At 49.4% G+C, this 14,365-nt stretch overlaps 1 protein-coding gene and 1 pseudogene across 1 annotated transcript; both read right to left on the bottom strand.

Annotated features, from left to right (window-relative positions):
- Nucleotides 1-9,712, bottom strand: part of LOC122689845 — a 587,451-nt pseudogene extending 577,739 nt beyond the window's left edge.
- LOC122689841 (melanoma-associated antigen 10-like) lies at nt 6,405-8,061 on the bottom strand. Its single transcript, XM_043896606.1, has 2 exons — nt 8,056-8,061; nt 6,405-7,705 (listed from the first exon to the last, which is right to left on the bottom strand). The coding sequence occupies exon 2, from the start codon at nt 7,683-7,685 to the stop codon at nt 6,870-6,872; it is 816 nt and encodes a 271-aa protein (XP_043752541.1). The 5' UTR covers nt 7,686-7,705; nt 8,056-8,061; the 3' UTR covers nt 6,405-6,869.
- Nucleotides 9,713-14,365: the final 4,653 nt, after the last annotated feature.

Genomic DNA, 14,365 nt, shown 5'->3' on the forward strand with positions numbered 1-14,365 from the left:
TTGGATATTTCTGAGGTTCTAAAGATTTTCTTTTTAGAACATATTAAAACGTGATATCCATTCTCTAATAGTTGTAGTACTATAACGGTTATACATTTCATCAGGAGTGAGTTGGGTAGTTTCTGGATTTTGAGGAATTTTAAAATTCCACTGAAGTTCTTGAATTTATGTACTGTACCTAGATTTGTTCTTAGTGTTGCCTTTTAATCCTTCCAACATCTTTGGTGTAGGGCTTGTAGAATTGTAGTGATAGTATTTCATTTCTAATATTAGCCATTTGTCTCCTCTTTTTTTGATTTTGTTTATCTGGCTAGAGTTTTATCAATTTTGTTGATCTTTTCAATGAACCAATTTTTTTCCCATGATTTTTTTTGTTTATTTTAGATTACAATTTTTTTTTCTCTTCTGTTTTTGGTTTGTTTATTTGCAGTTTGCTTTGGGTATAGTTTTCTCTTCTTTTTCTAAGTTAACTTGGAAGCATAGATTATTGATTGAGGTCTTTTTTCTTTCTTAATCTAAACATTAAATACTATAATTTCCCCTCTTAACACTGATTTGGATGCATCCCATAAATTCCAATACGTTGCCCTTTCATTTTCATTCATTCCAGTGCAGTTTCTATTTCCTTGAGAATCTCTCTTTTACCTGTGGATGGTTGTTTAATTTCCAAGTGTTTTGAGACTTTTCTTCTCCTTCCATATTGTTTCACTTCTAGTTTGATTCTTTTCTTGTCAGAGAGCATACTCTGCATCATTTAATTTTTTTCGATTGTTTTGAGGATATAGGATTCTATCTTGTTGAATGTTTCCCATGTGCTTGAAATAAATGTGCATTTTACTGTGGTTGATGCAGTGATATTTAGATCCACAGTATTTGTGAATCACACAGGGCCCAGCCTGCCCCTAGGGCAATGGTTCAGTTCTCCACACTTTTGATATTTTTTCTCTGGTGAGATTCCTGCATGCACAGCTCATGTTGAACTCAGGAGTTCCTACAACTTGCTGGGATCCCTTGCTCATATTTGCTCTTCCCCACTATCTGCCCTCACTCTTTGGCTACCAGGAAACTCTCCTTCTGGTCCTGTCACACAGACTGGGGGGTATTTAGTTTCCTCTGTTGTGTACTTCCCTTGAATGGATCCGCCTAGATGACCAAGTTGTTAGATAATACAATAATAGCACAACAGTGTGGGATCTTAGTTCCCTAACCAGGGATCAAATACATGCTTCCTGCATTGGAAGTGCAGAGTCTTAGCCACTGGACTGCCAGGGAAGTCCCCGTTTGTCCTTTTTAGATTCCACATGTAAATGATAACAAACCGTACTTCTCTTTTTCTGTCTCACTTATTTTATTTAGCACAATGCCTTCAAGCTTCTTCCAAGTTGATGCAAATGGCAGGATTTCCTTCTCTCACATGGCTCTATCCTGAATATGTTGCATCTTCTTTATCCATTCATCCACTGACGGACACTTAGGTTGTATGCATATTTTGATATTCTGAGCAATGATGTGATAAAAGTAGGAGTGCAGATCTCTTTTCAATATCTTATTTTCATTTCCTTTTGCATATACACTCAGAAGTGGAATTGCTGGATCATATGGTAGCTTCCTTGATTGTGTTCTTTGATGCACAGACTTTTTTTGTTTTTTTGATGAGGTCCAATTTATCTATGTTTTTCCTTTTTTTGCCTGTGTTATTGGTGTCATACCCGTGAAATCATTACCATCTAAAATATTTCTAGATATATAAATAAGCACAGGTTAAGAAGTACACATATAATTCTTTGCCCTGTCAACCAACGGGCACCCAGAAGCAATGACCCTTCAGTACCAATGAGCACACTTAGGGCACTGATCTAGTTTTGTCAATACCATTCGACAATAGAAGGAACAAGGGCTCCATGGAAAAATTGGTGATTCTAGAATTGGGACAGGAAATATGGAAAATGAGCCTGGAGCAACTTGTCCGGTGTGAAAATAAAAAAGAGAAAAAGAAGTGCTCAAAAAACTTGCAAAAAGGAAGCAACATTTCCAGGTTTATGACAAAGGTATATACAAAGGGAGATGACAGTAAGAGTTCGCAATGGCCAATCTGAGAACAATTTGAAAATAAAAATATATGTTATATTGGATTTTAACCCAAAGTGTAATAAAGATACCATGATTCCATACTGAGAAACAGAAATAATTTCTTAATTACACAAACAAGGATAGGCAAGTGTTCCACACAGAAAAATTCCAGTTTATGCAGACATTCCCACTTGTAGAAAGGGGAGCATAACTCCCCACCCCTGAGGCATGGACTGCTCATCATGACTTTGTTCGAAAGAGGACAGGATAGAAAGGGGGCGTAAAACAATCACTTTAACTCATAGACACATGACAAGCACTACCTCAGCCACATGATCAATGAGAGCATCATCAGTGAACAATTGTGTTAATAGTATATATACTTGATACAATGTGATGAGAATAGGATTTTACTTCTGTAAAATTCCAAAATTCCTCCCCCGAACTTGTAATCCCAGCCTAGTCACGAGTCAAATATCAGACAAATACCAGTCAAGGGACATGGTCAAAAAACATCTACCAAGTACTCCTCAAAACTGTCAAGACCATCCAAAGCAAAGAAATGTTAAAGCTAAAAGGAACCCAAGGAGACATCACAGGAAAATGTTAGGGTATTTTCCTTGCCAGGAACTGGGAATGGGTAAAACCTATAGAAATCTGAGTAAAGTATGGGCTTTAGTTGATAATAAATAATGCATCAATACTTCCTCATTAATTGTAACAAATATACGATATTACTGTAAGATATTAGGAGTAGGGGAGACTGGGTGAGGGGCATAAGAGATTTCTGCTATTCTCACAATTTGTTTTTTCAAATCATAAAGGGATAAAAGGGTTAAAAAGGTTACAAAGGAAAAGGTGAAAATAAAGTATATTTTCAAAATAAAAAAGGCAAGGAAACTTTGAGCACAACATGCTGAGTATGTTAAAAAAGGTAATAGAAAGGAAACCAAACACAACAACATGAAACCTGTAAGTGTGAAACAACACTTGCTAAATTAGCTTCAACTTTTCCTCTCCCTTAACCTCCAATCCCATATAATATACTAAAACCAGGCCTCTTCCAGAAACATCTCTGGATCCACTTTTTTCTCAAGTCCCACAAATACTGCCCTAATCCAACCTCATAGATGTTTTGCCTGGATATGGGAAAAGCCACCAACTGAGGCCAGGTGTCGACCTGGAACCCCATACTTGCTCAAAAACCATTTTAAGACATCTGCCAATATTATTTGCCACAGAAGTCGGTCAAGATCGAGGCAGGGGTCAATGTCTTGCCAGGGATACAAGGGTCCAGAGCAAACCTTTAGCTGTGCATACATGTGAGTGCTCAGTTGATCAGTTGTGTCTCACTCTTTGCGATACCATGGACTGTGGCACAACCTCCCCCCCACCCCATCTCCTCTGTCCGTGGGATTTCCCAGGCAAGAATAGTGGAGTGGGATGCCTTTTCCTCCTCTAGAGTACCTTCCCACCCAGGGATTGAACTTGCATCTCCCACATTGCAGGCAGATTCTTTAACACTGAGCCTCCAGGGAAGCCATGAGGAAACACAGGGACTTCTCAGAGGAGCAGAACACTCACTGAGAATTCTTAACCCAAGGGAGGTGCCTGTCCAATCTGTGATGCCCTAGGAAATATCAGCTTGGGAACAGAATGGTGTGTGTCCACACAGAGGCTGCTGCAGAAGATGCTGGATCCTGGAAATGACCTCCAGATAAGTCGGTGGGGGCGGGGTACAGTTTGGGCCTCCTTGCAATCAAAGGCCTGAGGTTCTTATGTACCCAGAACAAGAACACAACCACACCTAACAGTCATATCCCATAAGGTGCATGAGGAGAACCTGCCATGAGAACTGTCACATATACATCCTGGAGTGCCCCCTGGGGCTGTGTTCCCAGCCTTGGCCCCAGAGCACAGGTGTCCTCATGGAGGCCGGGGCGGCAGCTCACCTGCAGTGACCTCTGCCCCCCACTCCGTCTCCCGGCCAGCCCCGGGCAAGTCTGATGGGATCTCCAGGGGCTTGCTGCTTCCATGTCTCTAGGGCTGTTGACCATCTTTACAGCCCGCACCCTTGGGACCCAGATTCTTCTCCTGCCTGGCTCCTTTCTGAATCCTCACTGAAGTCTGGGACCTCTGGTGCTTGGGTGAGTGTCCTCCCAGGCAACTGCTAGAGCTTGACCTCTGCTCAAACAGCCTGACTGGGGTCACCAAAGTCCTAGCGGGTTCTGCGGGTGGCTGACAAGACACCCCTCTGCCTCTAACACTCAGGCTCAAAAGCCAGGACCTCACAGTTACATTCAAAAGACCCCGAGCTTACTCCAACACCCTCCGCAAGGATTCCACAGGGAATGAATGGTCTGATACACCTCAGGATCTTAGAGATGTGCCCCACACTTCCATGGCAATGACTACTGCTGACCCTTCACAAGACTTGCCCAGGGGCTGCATCAAGACCTGCTGGCTCCACCCAAAGCACAGTGGAAGGGGATGCTGTTATGGGATTTGCAAATAAAGTTACACACATGAGGTCATCAGGACCAGGCCCTAATCCACTCTCAGTGGGGCGTGGGGAGTGGGGGGTAAGAAGGACAAAATCCAAGGCCAGGTTCCGGGGGAGAGGTGGTGCTGTGGGCAGCAGGGGTGGGGGGCATCGGGACTAGGCCTCATGAGGAGGAAGCCCCCAAACCCAACAGGGGCCTTTGGCAGCTGGCTGCTGCCCTCCTGATGGAGACTGAGCACAGCCCAGAGGGGGCCAACAGAGAAGCTCGTGGGGGGCGGGGGCAGGCTGTGGGTCTTTTGAGGGGGTGGGTAGAATCCCTGCAGCCAATTCCCTGTGGGGCAGCCTCTCAAGGGTCAGAGGTGAGGGATTTTAGTCTCTGGAAGAGGAAGCACTCGAGTGGTCTGTGTCTGTGTGTTCTCCTGACTTGGGGATTAACCCCCAGGTGCCCGTGTCCCTTCAGAACAAATGGTCATTGACAAAAATGCTTCTGCTCAAAACTCACTGGACCCGGGTCACCATATGTCCCTTCCTAAGTGAAGAGGCCTGGCAGGGTCGTGTCCCCATGTGTGCAGGGAGAGAGGAAGACAAGAGGTGCCTGAACACCTGACATCTCTCCAATTCCACACTGCCTAGCAGATGCTTCGCAAAGAGCAGCAGTTAAAAATCTCCTTTTTTGGGGGGAGGAGAGTCTGAGCAGTTCGCATGGGTCTTGAAATTCTCCATCTTTTCCAAGCATCCACTGACTATCTGGCAGCTGCCATATATGTGACCAGAATCACATCACCTGTTCCCCTTTTTCTCTGGCACTCAGCATGGATAGATGCCCCTTTAGCCCCCTGCACCCATCCACACCCCCACTGCAGTGACCTCACCACCTCCTTAGGCCCGGAAGTCGCTCCTGCCTTTTGATGCCAGGCACAGCCTTAACCTGGGTCTCTGCTGCCTCCACACTTCTGAACCTGCCTAAACCCAGGGATGCTGGCGGATGTTGCATCTTTACCTGCTACTACATATTTCTCGTTTATTCGTATCTCAGACTCTTTCCCTCTCTCCTCTGGAAATTGTTTTGTTTTCAGGACACCTCAGAGAATTGGCAGCTTAATTAGAAATGGAATAGAAAACCACTCAGAATTGCTGTTCTGTGTTTCCCTCCCAGAGAATGTATATCAATTTCGGTGTTGGTGTGTGTTTCGGGGTGTAGAGCAGTGTCTCCAGCTGGGCACAGCTCACTCAAAGATCCCAGGATTCTAGTCACACAGCAGGTCCTGTCCACTTTTGCAGCATCTCTTCACTCAATTCATCCAAATGAAATCTAGAGCATGCGCACAAGTGAAAATCATAAAGTCCAGATGACCAAAGAAACTGTTATTTCAATGTACTTGTTAATCAGCTTCCCAAGGCAGAGACAAGAGGGCTAGTACAGGGAATACTGGGCACATATCAAAGAGCAAGATTCACATTTCTCTAGGTTTCCTAGCAGATGGTGGATAGAACACACCTATTTCATCCCTGTGGTCAACAGCTATGGGACAAGAGCCAGGACCCCTTCCTGCCTGCCCTAGAAAGAGATCTCTCTGGGGTTTATCCAAGAAGCAAAAGGACACCTCACAGCAATGATCCATTCAGAGATTCCCCTCACCCCCAAGACAAACCTCATGTGGCTGTGGCTCCTCGAGCATTGCTGTAAGTGTGGGGGTGTCCTGCTTCTCCTAGTGTCCCCACTGCTAACATGGCCTTTCACGAAGCAGAGAATCTGTACATTTCTTTGGAATAACTGAGCCAATGAGCAGGGCTCTCAGATAGTCTGCTACTTTTTTTAATAATCCAGGAAAATTCAATTAACTGAGATAATTTAGTTATTGTGAATGACAGACAAGAAGGACATAAGCATGAATTCATTATGATTCCTTTTATTATCTAATTCTTTTCCATTCAATACTAGTGCTACGTAAGTTCATGTTTTCAAAACAGTTCTAATTTCTATTCCATTGTATTCTGTTCAAGACCACAAAAGAAAATGGAAAACTTCCCAATCTTTTATGAAACAGCAAAACTCAAGTTTTTGAACTGAGTAACCACAAATACACTCGGACAATATCATTCACAAAGCCAGTGAAGCTTCTTCAGCCTTCCATGAAACCAAGCTTTGAAAAATTTCTAAAGAAAAAAGAGACGAATCCCCATGTCATCACAGAGAACAGGAACCAAAACATGCTACACACTGGTTCCCCCAACTGGCCCGGGCCCTCACTTCTGCGAAGGCTGACTACTCCCTCTTCAATCACAGAAGGAAGGATCAATAAGGCTGCTGCTCTGGCTCAGGCCCCCATTCCTCCTCCCTCGCATCCTCTGCAGACATGAATGGGAATGCCCTCAAAGGCCTTTCATTGACCCTGAGCATAAACGCCATGACTTGCCACTTGCTGGTCTCCACACAGGCCCGGGGACCCCACAGGAACTCATAGCAAACAGGGTGGCTGTCAGGCACCTGCTGGTACCTCAAGTATCCCTCCTGCACCCACACTTGGGTCAGCAGCTCCCTGGGCTCCCCAAAGACACACTGCTCCCTCCCAACATACACCCCCATCCTGCTGAGTGCTTCCCAGACCGCCTCCTCAGGGGCCGGGTCTCCACACCGCATGATTACGCTGAGGACCAGCACCAGGAAGCCGGCCTTGGGCAGGCCCTCCCCATCGCTCAGCATCTCATCACAGGTGAGGCCCAGGGTGGGGACCAAGATGTAGGTGTGCTCCGCTGGGTCCACCTCCTTCATATCCACGCCAAAGACCAGCTGCAGGCACTCTGAAACTTCGCTGAAGACCATCGGAAAGTGCTCCTGGTTATCCCTGAGGACCTTATTCAGCATTTCCGCCTGGGAGGTCGGCTCCTTGGCTCGATACTTGAGGAGCAGGAACTTCAGCAGGTTAGCCATCATTCTATCCAGAATTTCTTGGGGCAAGGCCTCCACATTAGCGGAGGAGGATCCTAGGGCATAGGAGGCCAAGTGGGATGTGGACTCCCCCACCTCAGCCTCCAAGAGCGGCACCTCGACAGGGCCCTGGGCCTCGCCTGGGTCCTGAAGGTCTTCCTCGGGTTTGCTGAGCTCACTCATCTCAACCACGAGCACAATGCCTGAGGTGAAACAAGACACGGAAGTGAGGCAGAGGTACAGATGGGGACCAAGGGCCTCTGGGAGAGAGGAGGTGTGAGCAACCTGGGCTAAGAAATGCATCCTGGATGGTACGACACAGGCCACTTACAGCTCTCCCCTTGAGGGGTTCTCTCCGACCTCACAGGAGAGCTCCTCCTGGGAGGCCAGTCCCCTGGCTACCCGAAGGAGGAAGGAAGGTGGCTCCCCAGGCTGTGGTCAACACAGCCCGAGATTTCTGGGTCCAATAAATTGGAAGGAATTGGGGTCTTCTGGGGCCCCCCTCTGTTCTGGGATAGGGAGCCTCTGGTTCACTTCAGGTCAACCCTCTCACCTTGACTCCTGACACTGCCTGGACCTCCTCTGCTGTCTGAACTCAGGACACAGGCTTCAGACCTCTGCCTTCGCTTCCTGGTTCCTGGAGCTCCTGTGGGAGAAATGCAGGTGACATCTAAGGTCAGTACTGTGGCACAGCCCTGCGCCTTCTGTGCTGGTAGGAGGGGGTAGACACTGGGAGTACAGCCAGTTGTGTGGTGGGTCCCTTGTAGTTCTCACCTTTCCCCTGGCATGGCCTGTACCGTCCCCTTTGGAGGAGTAGAAGGAAACTCAAAACAAGACACTGAGGAAACCAGATCTGAAAGAGTCACGTGAACCCCAATGTTCATCACAGCACTGTTTATAATAGCCAAGACATGGAAGCAACCTAGATGCCCATCAGCAAACGAATGGATAAGGAAGCTGTGGTACATATACACCATGGAATATTACTCAGCCGTTAAAAAGAATTCATTTGAATCGGTTCTACTGAGATGGAAGAAACCGGAGCCCATTATACAGAGTGAAGTAAGCCAGAAAGATAAAGAACATTACAGCATACTAACACATATGTATGGAATTTAGAAAGATGGTAATGATAACCCTATATGCAAAACAGAAAAAGAGACCCAGAAGTACAGAACAGACTTTTGGACTCTGTGGGAGAAGGCGAGGGTGGGATGTTTTGAGAGAACAGCATGTATATTATCTGTAGTGAGTGAGATCACCAGCCCAGGTTGGATGCATGAGACAAGTGCTCGGGCCTGGTGCACAGGGAAGTCCCAGAGGAATCTGTTGGAGAGGGAGGGGGGAGGGGGGATCGGGATGGGGAATACATGTAACTCTATGGCTGATTCATGTCAATGTATGACAAAACCCACTGCAAAGTTGTGAAGTAATTAGCCTCCAACTAATAAAAATAAATGAAAAAAAAATAAATAAAACTCAACATTCAAAAACCAAAACAAAAAAAAATAACAATAAAGTAACATGACCATTATTAAAATACATGGCCAGCATCAACAACACACACACACACAAAAAAACAAGACACAAGCCTCAACAGAAGTGCTGTGGGGCCCCACGTGCAGCTGCACCTGCCCAGGTCCTCGCGAGGATCCTAGGCTGCGGAGATGCTTGGTCCTCAGCTCCTCCTCACCTCCTGCCTGGCCTCCCAGCACTGACCACAGGGGCGGGGGTCTGCTCAGTCCAACCTTGGGGTTGGGGAGTCCAGCCTCTGCCAACCTGAAGCCTCTGCCCTCTGCTCGTAAAATGTCACCTCCCGAGATCCCTAAGCCAGCAGTCAAGAAACTGCTCACTCTGCTCACCCCACTCTGGGCCCTCCAAGACCCTCTTGCAAGGGCCAAGATCCCTCCAGCTTGGCGTCGAACCGCCTCAATCCTTCCTCGCATGGAGCCTGGACTCCAGGCAGGACTCGCGTTTGTCGCCTCTGCCATTTTGACACCCCGCCGCTTTCCCAAGGCCTCCAGTCCCTCTGAGACCGGCATGTGAGGAAGTCAGACAGACCTAGTGTGCTCTTCTCACCCCAAGGGCTCCCAGGACCGACTACAGGGAAGGGGATCTCTGGGGTTCCATCGATCCTCACACAGGGTACCCGCAGTCCTCCTTCAGGAACCTCACCTTGCCTCCGCGCAGGACCTGGATTCTCGCCTCTCCACAACTTAAGCCCCGCCTCTTATACCAGGAACTCAGTCTCTTGAAGACCCGGATGTCAGGTCAGCTCATGACTCTGGCACTCATCCTGAGCCCACGGTTGCTGTGCACTGACAACAGAGTCGGGCTTCTCTGAGGTCTCCTCTGATGAGGGGTTCAGGGTCCTCTAGTCCCTTTTCAGGGTCCTGAAGGTCTTCAACCCTGCAGGGCCTGGGAATCGGCCCCCCTGAGTCCCCGCCCCATATGCGAGGTACCCAGTCAGAGACCCAGTGTCAGGAAGTGAGCGCATGCACTTTGGGCTCATTGTATCCCAGGTCCAACCAGGACCAACAGCAGCTCCAGGCTTTTCTGAGGTCTCCTCTGATTAGGGTCCAGGGTCCCCTCAGTCGCCCCTCAGGGTCCTCAAATTGAAACCCAGGAGGAGCTGAGCTTCTTCCCTCTGCTCACCTGAGGCTACACCCCATTTCCCAGGTCCCCAGTTTCTCTGAGACCCAGATGTCAGGAAATGCAGCATGTGCTCATCCACACTCTGTGCTCCCTGAGACTTCATGTGAGGGTCCCGCCTCTGGTCAACACAAGGGACATCCCCAAATCTGCCAAGGCTCAAGATGAGGTTCCTGAGGGAGGATGTAGGAACCCCACAGATTCCTGACCCTGCTGTCAGCCCTGGGCCACCCTGGTGGTGGGATGAGCGCTTGGCAGCCTCTTCTGACTCCCGCATCTGTGTCTCAGAGACATTAGGCAATTGTTAGAAGGGGCAGGGCCTCAGATGGGCAGTGGGAAAGATCTTCTTTCTTTTGAGAGTCAAGGTGAGGACACTGAGGAAGGACTGAGGGGACCCTGGACCCCAGAGCAGAGTGGGCTATGGGGGGACATATGGTGGATGAACATATGCTGCATTTCGTGACTGGGTCTGAGAGAGACTGGGGACCTGGTATGGGGGCTGACTTCCTAATATCCAGATTTCAGCCTGGTGTCCTAGTATAGAGAGTGGAGTTACTGACATCTGCGTCTCAGAAAGCCTGGGGTCCTGGTGTGAGGGTTGGGGCATTAGTAGGGGAGAGGAGAGAATCTGAAGTCATACCTGGAGATAAGTTGAGGTCCCTGAGGGAAGGCTGGAGGGACCCCAAGTGAAAACTCTAGGGATCCCAAGATAAGAGGGATGGAACCCCACAGATCCCTGCCCCTGCCATTGGACCTGGGAGCCCTCGGGGTGAGAAGAGCACACTAGGTCTGTCCTGAGATCCTGACATCCAGCTCTGTGATACAGGGGACCTGGTGTGAGGAGCAGGGACTACAGTGGGGAGACGACAGAGCCTAGGTCCTCCTGGAAGTCAAGGTGAGGACCCTAAGGGAGGACTGAAGGTAGCCAGATCTCAGAACAGAGGGAACCATGGTAGTCCCTGGGCAGGACGACCTCATGCCGCATTGCCTGACAACTCTGGCAGAGAGACCGGGGACCTCTTGAAAGCAGGGGAAACTCCAAATGGCAGACGGGACAATGGCAGGACTTGTCTGGAGTCTAGGCTGCATGCAAGGAAAGAGTGAGGTGGTTAGACCCCAACAGGGAGGGGTCTTGGCCCTTGCAAGAGGGTCTTGGAGGGCCCAGAGTGGGGTGAGCAGTTTCTTGACCGCTGGCTTAGGGACCTCAGGAGGTGAGGTTTTTCAGGCAGAGGGTGAAGGCTTCTGGTTGGCAGAGGCTGGACTCCTCAACCCCAATGAAGGACTGAGCAGACCCCGCCCCTGTGGTCAGTGCTGGGAGGCCAGGCAGGACGTGAGGAGGAGCTGAGGACCGAACATCTCCCTAGCCTAGGCCCTGCAGTAGACCCTGGGCAGGTGCGGCCGCATGTGGGGGCCCTCAGCACTTTCTGTTCAGTCTTCGGTCTTGTTCTGAGTTTCCTTGCAGGCCCCCAGAGGAGATGGACCTGGTGGTGCCAGGGGAAAGGTAGGCACTACAAGGGAACCCTGAGGGGACCTCTCACTACACAACTGTGGGGACCTCACAGTTTACACCCCTCGTACCATCAGAGAATGCTCAGGGCTGTGCCACAGGATACCACTGAGGTGCCCCCTCCATTTCTCTCACAGGAGCTGCAGGAATCAGGAGGTGAAGGCAGATGTCTGAGGCCCGTGTCCTGAGGTCAGAGAGAAGAGGAGGTCCAGGCAATTCCAGGAGTCAAGGTGATGAGGGTGCCCTGAGTGGACAACAAGTGCTGCCCATCCCAGAACAGAGAGGACCCCAGAAGGACCTAATCCCCTTACCTTGTCAGTCCCAGAAATCTCGAGCTGTGCTGACCACACCCTGGGGAGCCACCTCACTTCCTTCTTCAGGTAGCCAAGGGACTGGCCTCTCCAGAGGCATGCCCCTGTGAGGTCTGAGAGCACTTTTCAAGAGGAGACCTGCAAGTGGCCTGTGGCCAACCAGGGTGCGGTTCTCAGGTGAGGCTGTTCACAGCCCATCTATCCACCATCCAGGCCCTTGGTCCTCATCTGTCCCATTTGCCCCCATGCCTCACTCCTTCCTCACTCTATAGTTTGATCCGAGGCATCACGCTCATGGTCAAGATGACTGAGCTGAGCAAGCTCAAGGAAGACCTTCAGGACCCAGGTGAGGCCAGGGCCCTGTGGAGGTGCAGCTCTTTGGACCTGAGGTGGGGGAGGGTGCATCCCCCTCAGCCTCCTCCCCCACAGTCTCCTGCGCCGCCCTTGTGGAGGCCTTGCCCCCGGAAGCTCTGAAGGAGATGGTGGCTAACTTGATGAAGTTCTTGCTCCTGTAGTATCTGGCCAAACATCTGACATTCCAGGCGGAAATGCTGAAGAAGGTCCTCAGGGATAACCAGAAGCACATACTGGTGGTCTTCAGTCAAGCTTCACAGTGTCTACAGGTTGTTGTTGGCCTGGAGGTAAAGCAGTTGGACCCCAGGGAGCACATCTACATCATGGTCCCTACCCTGGGCCTCACCTGCAATGTGATGCTGAGCAGTAGGCAGAGCCTGCACAAGGCTGGCTTCCTGGTGCTGGTCCTCAGCCTGATCATGCAGAGTGAAGACTTGGCCCCTGAAGAAGCATCTTGGGAGCAATCAGCAGGATGTGGGTATGTGTTGGGAGTAACCACTGTGTCTTTAGGTAGGCCAGGGAGCTGCTGACCCAAGTGTGGCTGCGGGAGGGATACCTGGAATACCAGCAGGTGCCTGACAGCCACCCTGCTCGCTATGAGTTCCTGTGGGGCGCCCTGGCCTATGTGGAGACCAGCAAGTGGCAAGTCACGGTGTCTGTGCTCAGCGTCAAACAGAGGGCTTTGAGGGCCTCCCCACTCCTGTCTGCAGAGGCTGCGAGGGAGGAGGAATAGGGGGCCTGAGCCAGAGCAGCAGCCAGGGTAATCCTTCCCTCTGTGATTGAAGAGGGAGTAGTCACCTTCTCAGAAGTGAGGGCCCGGGCCAGTTGGGGGAACCAGTGCACAGCATCTGTGGGCTCCTGTTCTCTACAATGACATGGAGATTCATCTGTTTTCCTTAGAAAATCTTCAAGCTTTGATTGTTTTCCCAAAAGGCTAAATAAAGTTCAGTGTCATAACTTGGTGAATGAGATTGATCACTATGTGTTTGTGCTTACACAGTTCAAGAACAAGAGTATTGCTTTTTTGTAAGAGATTGGAAACTCTTCCATTTAGTTTTGTGACCCTGAATGGGACATAATGGAATTAAAATTAGAACCGTTTTGAAAATGTGAGCTTCTGGTGGAGTGGTGGAGTCCTTCAGTTGTGTCCGACTCTTTGCGACCCCATGGACTGTAGCCCACAAGGCTCCTCCGTCCATGGGATTTTTCAGGCAAGAGTACTGGAGTGGGCTGCCATTTCCTTCTCCAGGGCATCACTCTGACCCAGGGATGGAACACGGGTCTCCCGACTGTAGACAGACACTTTACTGTCTGAGCCACCAGGGAAGCGGTAATATTGATGGGGGAAGAATTAGATGCTAAAGGTAATTGTAGTGAATTTATCCTTCTGTCCTTCTTGTGTGTCATTCTCAAAAACTAAATTATCTTTATTTGGATTTGCTTGGGTTATTTAAAGAAGTAGCAGTCAATTAATCGGAGGCCCCTTTTCACAGGCTCATACATTCCAAAGACCTTTACAGTGTATCTGCTCCAGGAAAGGCCGTGTTAGGAGTGGGGACACTAGGAGAAGCAGGACACCCCCACACCTACTACAAAGGTCTAGGAGCCGCAGTCACACAAGGAAGGTGGAGAGACCTCCCCTAGTCGCACTGAACAAGGCAACACGAGGTAGGGCGGTGGAGCTCCAGGAGGAGCACTCGAGTTTCAGTGCCTGAGCCAAGATGGTTTGGGGCTTTAGGACCCTGGGTTCCTTCTGTGGGAGGTGGTCGAGGTGAGGCAGACACGTGGCAGCCCTCAGACTTGCAGACAGTGTGTCTTCGGGGAGATGGCAAAGTCTGAAATGGATCACTGCTGTAAGGTGTCCATTTGCATCTTGGATAAAGCCCAAAGACATCTCTTTCTGGGACATGAAAGAAGGGGTCCTAACTCTTGTCACATTGCTGATGATCACAGGGGCGAAGGAGGTGTTTTCTACCCCACATCTGCTAGGAATCCTGCAGAACTTTGGTCACACTCCCTTGAAGTGCTGACCAAGAAAT

The sequence above is a fragment of the Cervus elaphus genome, chromosome X (genome assembly GCF_910594005.1).
Source record: "Cervus elaphus chromosome X, mCerEla1.1, whole genome shotgun sequence".
Lineage (NCBI taxonomy): Eukaryota > Metazoa > Chordata > Mammalia > Artiodactyla > Cervidae > Cervus > Cervus elaphus.

Excerpts from the sequence above, each read along its gene's own strand:
- LOC122689841 (XM_043896606.1), bottom strand. The coding sequence starts at position 7,685 with ATGAGTGAGCTCAGCAAACCCGAGGAAGACCTTCAGGACCCAGGCGAG.